At 35.7% G+C, this 8,600-nt stretch overlaps 1 protein-coding gene across 1 annotated transcript in view; it reads left to right on the top strand.

Moving 5' to 3' along the window:
- The window catches only part of LOC114366576 (phospholipid phosphatase 2), a 30,616-nt gene continuing 22,016 nt past the window's right edge, over positions 1–8,600 (top strand). The window contains exon 1 of the mRNA XM_028323493.1: positions 1–437. Within this exon, the coding sequence (XP_028179294.1) occupies positions 336–437 (102 nt within the window). The 5' untranslated portion in view covers positions 1–335. The remainder of the gene's footprint in view (positions 438–8,600) is intronic.

Below are 8,600 nucleotides of genomic sequence, written 5' to 3'. Positions count from 1 at the left end.
CACTGTCAGTTGTGAGACACAGCTCGTGGGTTACGGTTTCCCAGTTCCGATTTTTCAAACGAAAGTTGTTCTATTTTGTTTGACAGCCGTTTGTTTACGTTTACTGTGAGAACTTGAAGTACTTTTATCGACGCGTGTAGTAATCACGGTTGCTAGGTGCTTTGTAGTTGTTATCGATGTTTTGAAATTTAATCGATTGTGTTGTGTTATTTCGATTTAGTTTAACGTAGGCGTTGTGTGTTGGTAAATAAAGACTTTATTACTATGACTTTGAGTTAAAACTACAAGTTAATACCAGTGAAAAGATTTGAAACATTTACAAGTGAAGATAGAGTATGGGTGCCCTAGATTGCATGTCAAGCGGAAAAATGCAACTAGCTGACAGTACAGAAGTGTTCGCCATCAGTACATCATCGAATACTACTTTGAATGAACCGGTATGTAACTTTTTATTAATTGTAGGTTTGAACTGAATGGTCAATGTATGGATGACTGATTCGAGAACGTATTGTTAATTTAAGACTTAGGCCTTTCCATGGTTATCATAAACAGCGCCATCTAGTCGTAAACTTAGCAAAACTTAGACTCTGGGTGCCTGGACAACATCACAAGAAAAACTGTTTTCTGAAAATACATACGTAATGTAGGTTACATGAGAATACCTAAGAAAATAACATTATTATGTATCTAAATTTGATAGTTCTAAATTAATCTCGGTTCTAAATTTGATAGTTGTAATTTGGTAGTAGATACCTACAAATCGGCTGAGATTGATATTTGTAATTTAGTATTTGGTACCTACATAATAACATTCATCTTCCCTTCTAAATAAAATTGTGTGTGAATTTCGGTTATCAGGTAATTACAAAAAATATTCAGTAGGTAATAATAAGGTATAACAACATAAAACTTATTTGAATAGTTTTTGCAATTGTTGCTCTTCTTATCATCATGAGTTCATGACCCATTGCTTGAGGTATTCAACTTTCTCCCTTATCTCATCATCATCATGATCTCAGCCATAGGACGTCCATTGCTGAACATAGGCCTCCCCCAATGCTTTCCATGTAGCCCGGTTGGTAGCGGCCTGCGTCCAGCGCTTTCCTGCTACCTTTACCTATGATGTCGTCTCCCTTATCTACCATCTTTTATCTACACTATTAATATTTTTTTATTTTCTTACACGTTATTAACATAGCATAAACAATCAGTTGCTAGATTGTAAAGGAACACACTCAAGATAAACAAAGATAATATGCAAACTCATTTACTTATATCTTTAAATATGTTATCTCACAAAATCTTGAATCATTTGTTCTAAATCTCTTTAAGTGCACGAAAAGCCTTTGTTGTAACAAAAAAGTTATTTTCAGGGCATTGTCGCATGTTTGCTGGTGTGTGGTGAGACGAAAAAGGTTTTTTTTACCAGTTAGTTGACATATTTTTAAGAACTGTCAAAACGCGGCTCTACATAGAGTTTGACTGTCAAAGGGGCTCCATGAAGTCACTAACTCACTAGTCCGTATACTCAATTGACTTATTTAATGAGCTTTCAAAGCTACTAAAAGTCTAAATTTAGAAAAACTGGGAAAAACCTACAAAGCTTTAAAGATTTTCAGCTTAGAATTAAGAAGGTTTTGCTGATTAATATCCAATTAATTAATCTGGAGTGGAGGCCGCGTACCGGAAAACGTAGCGTGGGACGTCCACCCACAAGGTGGACGACGACATCATAAAGGTAGCAGGAAGGCGCTGGACGCAGGCAACTACCAACCGGGCAACATGGAAAGCATTGGGGGAGGCCTATGTTCAGCAGTGGACGTCCTATGGCTGAGATGATGATGATGATCCAATTAATTATCATGTGCTGTGTACAGCCAACATCACGTCAGACTATACATTTTTGTTGAAAAATCTCCCCTATTACAACATCTTAAGATGCCAGTATGCCACATTGTTTAGCTTTATGTGCCGTGATTTGTACAGTCAGCCAAAAAGTTGACAACACAACCTTATTCCAATTGTAACAAAGACGTGTTGTGAACGTTTTGGCTGCTTTGGGTGTCACGAACTACATATTTGACGCTGACTGTACTGCATGTCAGCGCTCCCGGATCATCTTGGCTAGACATCAGTAAAGTTATAAAGATAGATTTTAAAATATTCGGTTCCTACATCTTTATAACATTATAAAATGCATGAAAAAGGTTGAAAAACACTGGGCTAGAGGATTCCAGTTTGGTTGGGACATTGGCTCGGATGAAACAGGCTGCCAATTCATATAATTAAAATAACTGGTTAGTTCTGCATGAAGTGAGCAAATAGGACTAATTAGAATATTCAATAAAATAACTGTTCCCACGGATCAAACAATTATTAAAAGTTTGCAAAGAAAGATAGGTTCTTATCACAGATGTGGAGTTCTTATGATGTAAGTACCTATTGGGATTTGTTAAGTTATAAAATGTAATTAACTAAATAATTGTTAAAGATACCGTAAAGAACCGTTGTTTATTTGAAGTTTACGTTTAATTTACTTACATATTTGAAGTTAAAAAATATTTATTATCAAAATTAGTTAGGTACCTACTTACATATTTCAATGCGAAAAGAAAATCTAGGTACTTCTCAGATTAAAAAATGCATAACATCATTTGATATGGTATTAAAATAAAATCCCTTAACTTATCTGGACCACCTTGTAAAGTATCTAAGTAAAAAAAAACTTGTAAATTGTTTAAAGTTCATACCCCATCTTTGTCTATTGTTAAAGGCGGATATACCGCTGACACATCGTGACTCACTAAAGCAGTAATATGTTCTGCACCTTGAATACTAAAGAGTTAAATACTCACGAGAAGACAAGGAAATACCAACCTCATAAGAACTTTTCCTTTTAGTGTTCTTTGGTATTCAACAAAGCACGTGTTACCTAACCTACATCGTCTTGTATCAGGGGAATAGTCCATATCGTCATCGTCGTGGCAGAATTAAATAACTGACACTTTTGGCAAAACCACTTTTTCCACTTTTTGTATAGTAGAAAGTGTTTTCTATAATTTGGTCTTACTCTCGTGGCAATATCTATGATATTTCCAAAGATATCTTCAGTTCAGACAAACTTGACCTGGTAGGGTTTTTATTGGCGGTCAAGCTGCAGATCCTGGCTACACATTGCAGGAAAGGAGAGGTGGGAAAAGTCTCTTATAACATCTTGTGCTAGCGACCTTTCGTATGTCATCACTCCTGACATGCGAATGAATCAACACTCAATTGTAAATCTATACTCAAGATAAGATTAAAAGCAGTGAGTAGTCTAAATATTCAAAACCAATACACCTACAGTTTAAATAGAGCTTTGACCGTCATTTTTGTAAAATTACCATGTCAATCCGAGAGAATGTACTCGTATAGTGTAAGAAATAGAAAGTTTCAGTGGGCTGCAGGTATTGCGATATATTGATTTATGTGTAGCCAAAATAATATCTAGTTACATAACACAGAGTACACTCTGCGGGTCTAGTCAAAACGCACTTTAAAATCGCAAACCCATCGCAAACCAGTCGCAAACAAATAAACAAATCGCAAAAGAGGTCGATAACAAAAAAGGCTTAGTCAAACGGCAAAAAATCGAATCGCAAAGCCCTACCTATCGATAATCGAAAGACTGGATTGAAATTTCCCATACAAAGGCTTAGCCAACATGCATTTAAGACTCAATCAAAATCGAATCGAATCGCAACACCCGCCATTTTCATTGCGATTACTAAAACCCCGGTGATAAGCTTGGATTCGATCGAAAACCAATAGGGTGAGTTGCACCACCTAACTTTAAACGTAACTATGACGTTAACCGGTGTTTTTTGTATGGAGTTTGACAGATTTTAGACGTTTGTCAAAGTTAAACTAAGATGGTGCAACCCACCCTAAGGCTGTTTTGACAAATCCGTATCGCGATGTCGTTTTGACAGCTAGTTTGACAGCGAAGCATAGATGTAAACAGAGAGCAGAAAGAAGGAAGAAACTAATTTAAAAAAAAAAGCTAGAAAAAGTAAAAACAATCGCAAAGTCATAGACATTTTTTAACTTTTATTCGATTTTGAATGAACTTTTATATCGCCGCGTCGTTGGTGGTTCAATGTGCATTTTGGCTGCCATTTTCCGATCGAATCGAATCACTGGTGACGCGGCGACTGACATTAGTGAAAACTTCACATTGGTTTGCGATGGCATTTTGACTAGACCCACTGTTATTGATTGAAGTATTTGTTATCATAACTCCGTACGAAAACGATTGTTTTGAAACAAAACGAGGCCGAAATAAATGTTTTTGTTATGATAATTTTACCGTTTTCAACTGATATTGAGACAGCCTGTTGAAAATCCATTTGTTTTAGTCTAAAGTCTGATTTTAGTTAAGATAAACCTACCTACTAAAGGAAGGAAAGAAATACTATGACATAGACGAATTAACTAAACGTATTTTCCCAGCCAAATCTGAGGAAAGACTAAAGTTTTTACATTTAGAAGTTCTATAAGTCCTACTAAGATGTGTTTACAAATCGAAATTAAGCACCCAATTAGGTACTGGGACGATACTGACTCTTGAAATACAGTTTTCACTAGTTTAGGAATCAGAGCATAATTAAAAGTTACAGTGTATTTATAAACAATAAAGATATATCCAATTGTCCATTTACTTATTGTAGATGATATATTCTTATTGAGCTGTTTTCATAACAATAATATGATTATTAAAGTAAATATTACTTTAGAAATCTGTCACTCTCGATGATTAGATGTTATTCAAAAATGACTCTAAACTCATTACGAAATAAGTATCAGATTTTAATTGCCGGCGCGTGCGCATCGTGTGTCAAGCGCTTGATTTAAATTGGACTCAATTTGACTGGAAACGTGCAATTAGCTAAAAAAAAGTACGTTAAACTTTGTTCTGTATTCTTTGATAAAGTTATTAAAATATTCATACTGTTTTAATTGTTAAGAGCATAATAGTTTATTCGTCCCAATTAAGGCAATATAGTTAGGCAATTGTTTTATTTATAGTCGGTAAATATAAAACATGTAACGTAAAATTAGTGGATTAAACCTAAGAATTAAAAAAACCTACTTTACAAATCGTGAAATTTTGCTTCTAAGGAGCTTTTATACGTCTCTTCATTTTTTCCTAAGATCACTTTAAAAATGATAGAAGCATAGTTAAAACAATAACTACAGAGAAAGAGCCAATGAACGTCTCTTAGTCCACTATGCTCGATTCAATTGGGTAATATTGACAGAAGTTTCTCAAAAATAAGATAAATTTTGCTTAAATCACACAGTCTCTAAATAAGCAGAGCGTAGTAACTATGCAGCTACTGGTATTAAATAAATAAACAAGGAAACGGTAACATATCACTATATTAATCAAGTCACATATGTATCTTGCTTTCTATCAAATTCATATCATTTTTCACCTATAAACTTAGATTAATAAAACCTAGATAGATAGTCAGTGCACGAAGGGTGAGGCAGATTTTAGTGAGCCAGAATGGCTTACTCGTAAACGTCACATGAACTGTCAAAGTGAACAATTGGTAAACACGTCCGACGACTTTTAATTAATTAAGACGGTTTGTGCTGTGAAAGGGTGTCTAAATACATCAGAAAAACTAAAGAAAGTGACCAGTGTTACATTTCATAAGTAAGTACTACGATTCGACGCGTATTTTGCTTGAATTTGGCTTTCAAAAATTAAATACGGGAATGATACCAGTAACAAGAAAATTTATTTCCCAATAAAATTGTTCGCCGTACAAATACACTTCCTTTTTTATGAAATCGAGACTTTTAAGTCGATTTATCTTATTGTAATTAGGTAGGTACTTTGAATTCAATAAATAAGTAAGTACATGATGGTCATGATGCGTTTTGTTTTTGTTAGTTATAAAATAATTAAAAAAGTCTTAAAAATTTCCCTACTTTCGGGAAAATCGCCTTCACTGTCTACATTCCCCAACAAAATTGACACTAATGACATAAGATTTTTGCCTCACTCTAGACGAAGCGTTTGTATGAAGACTATTCATCTAGGTTTTATTAATCTAAGCCTATAAATCAAAGCATCAAGATCGTTTGAAAGTTAAATAGCTAGAGCTCTACGTTCTGTTGTTACAATTTTATTATAAATACCGATATTTACTTTAAAACTTATGTTAGACTGACTCTTACTTAGTTTCTTTCATGGCCGAGTGAGTGCGTTTATGTACAGGAAACCTGAAATCTACTAAGAATCTATAATAATGAAACTCGATTACCACTTACTCTATAAAAGCGAAAGGTCACTGATTGACTGACCCACTAACTCATCACGAAATCTCAGAAACTACAAGTGCTAGGAGTCTCAAATTTTGCATGGGGGTTCCATTTAGAACGTAGGTGCTCATTAAGAATGGATTTTACGAAACTGGTGGAGTTTCATAATATCCGTGAGCACGTTCTTAGGGGGTAAAACGGGATCCACGCGTATAAAATCGCGGGCGGCCGCTGGTATTTTTAAATTTTGAATAGACGCTAGGTTTCACTGGTTTATCTATTAATAATTTAAAGAGTCACTATGCTTTGCGTTTTCGACATATTATTTCAGGCAATAGAGTAAATTATGTGCAACAGCCCTGGATGGAAGCTTCTTTGAAAGAAAGTCTGTGAGGGTATTTGTTACAGTTTCACGCAAAAGCTGCTGAAAGGATTTTGATCTACTTACATTATTATTGTTTATGTACTAGAATCCAGGCTCTTCCCGCGACCTTTACCAGATCGTCGGTCCACCTAGTAGGAGGCCTGCCTACGCTACGTCTTCCAACCCCTGCATTGTGGAAAACCTTGGATGAGGCCTTTGTCCAGCAGTGGACGTCATTTGGCTGAAACGAACGAACGATGTACTAGAATTACTGACATCATAAAGGTTATAATTAACGATAACTAGAGTTAATTTTGTTTTAATAAAAGATTATTAGCGATTTGTATTGCACAAATTACTAATAGTCCCGTTAGCCCCTCGTATTAGGCTAAATAAGATTGTGTTACGAGTGGGCTCACCACAATAGTCGAGCGGCGGTGGGATTCGAACCCGCATTCTTTGGCTCTCGAGTCGGCTAGTCCGACCACTTCACCGTTGGGCTATAATGTCTATAATTAATAGAAGAGCGAGAAAAGCCACGGCCAAAAGCAAGTAGTATTAAAACTAATCCAGCAAGGCAAAAAGGACAACGACCAAGACAGCTATTGCGTCGTCCGTAAACTTCCATAGTCACCAATTTGTCAATTTGTCATCATCAGCCATCAAAATAGACAACAATAACAGGGTCCATGCCCGGCGATGATGACCCGGATGACCTCTGATTGACCATACCTAGCCTTCTTAGATAAATTGTCTGATTCTTCCGCGTTTGACAATACTTTAGACCTTATGTAACACACAACACGTGTAGGCAAAAAGAACATTAAAAAATTTGTGGTTCATGACACTTTTACTCTTATTTCAGTAGACTTATACCCGTTTTCACCATCAATCCCTAATTTTTAAGTGACCCCTACGGTAACACATAACAGGAGTTTTGATACCATAGGGATCACTTAAAAATTAGGGATTGATGGTGAAAACTATTTATTAGTTAGTAATTAAAAATTTCATTTAGGATCTGCTGTAGGAAGATTTTGGGGTAGATAACGTTGAGAAAAAGAAGTTTATTGCCATAAAATAGCACCTGCAACGAATGTTAAAGTTTCTAAGGTTCAACTTTTTAGCTGATAAGAATTATCACAGCAACAACATTTTCATGCAAAATGTTGCCAAGACGTTCATAATTGAGACTCGCACTGTGAAAAAGTCAATGTAGACTTTACAAATTCAAAAAAAAACCTTAGTCAAAAATATTGCATGGTCGTTTCACTTTCCTGACACGAGTGAACGGTGAAAAAATTCACTGCAATGTTTATTATTTCTTGTAGCTGTTTTTCATGAAGCCTTTTAGTTTTTCTACTCAACAACAGATGGCGCTAAAAGAAAGTTTAAAAGCTCGCTATCGCTCTAAAACAAACATGCACCCACAGCTATAATTTATGTTAAGTTTTGCATGGTATTTGATCTCGAATAACAATTTCAGATACAGTCGTGTGAACTAGGCAATTGGGACGAGCACCTACGCCCACGCGCTTAGTTTATAATTCTAGACACAATTATAGCAATAACGGTCTAGACTAGACTTCTCGAGTTACAATTAATTAGGGGCATTATTTAATTTATTACGTATTATATTACTTACTAGCGGCCGCCCGCGACTTCGTACGCGTGGATCCCGTTTTACCCCCTTCATCTATCTTCCGCGGTTTAGATTTTTTCATACAAATGTTTTTTCCCGCTAACTCCCGTTCCCGTGGGAATTTTGCAATATCCTGTTGTAACTAAGCTTTACGTTCACTAAGGTACCTGCATGCCAAATTTCAAGCGTCTAACTCAAGCGGTTTAGATTTTTCATACAAAAGGATTTTCCCGCTAATTCCCGTTCCCGTGGGAATTCCTAAGTATCCTATAACCTGCC

This window comes from Ostrinia furnacalis, unplaced genomic scaffold, assembly GCF_004193835.3.
Source record: "Ostrinia furnacalis isolate ACB-3 unplaced genomic scaffold, ASM419383v2 OfSCF0638, whole genome shotgun sequence".
In the NCBI taxonomy this organism is placed as follows: domain Eukaryota; kingdom Metazoa; phylum Arthropoda; class Insecta; order Lepidoptera; family Crambidae; genus Ostrinia; species Ostrinia furnacalis.
This window is presented reverse-complemented; position numbering and strand designations above follow the sequence as displayed.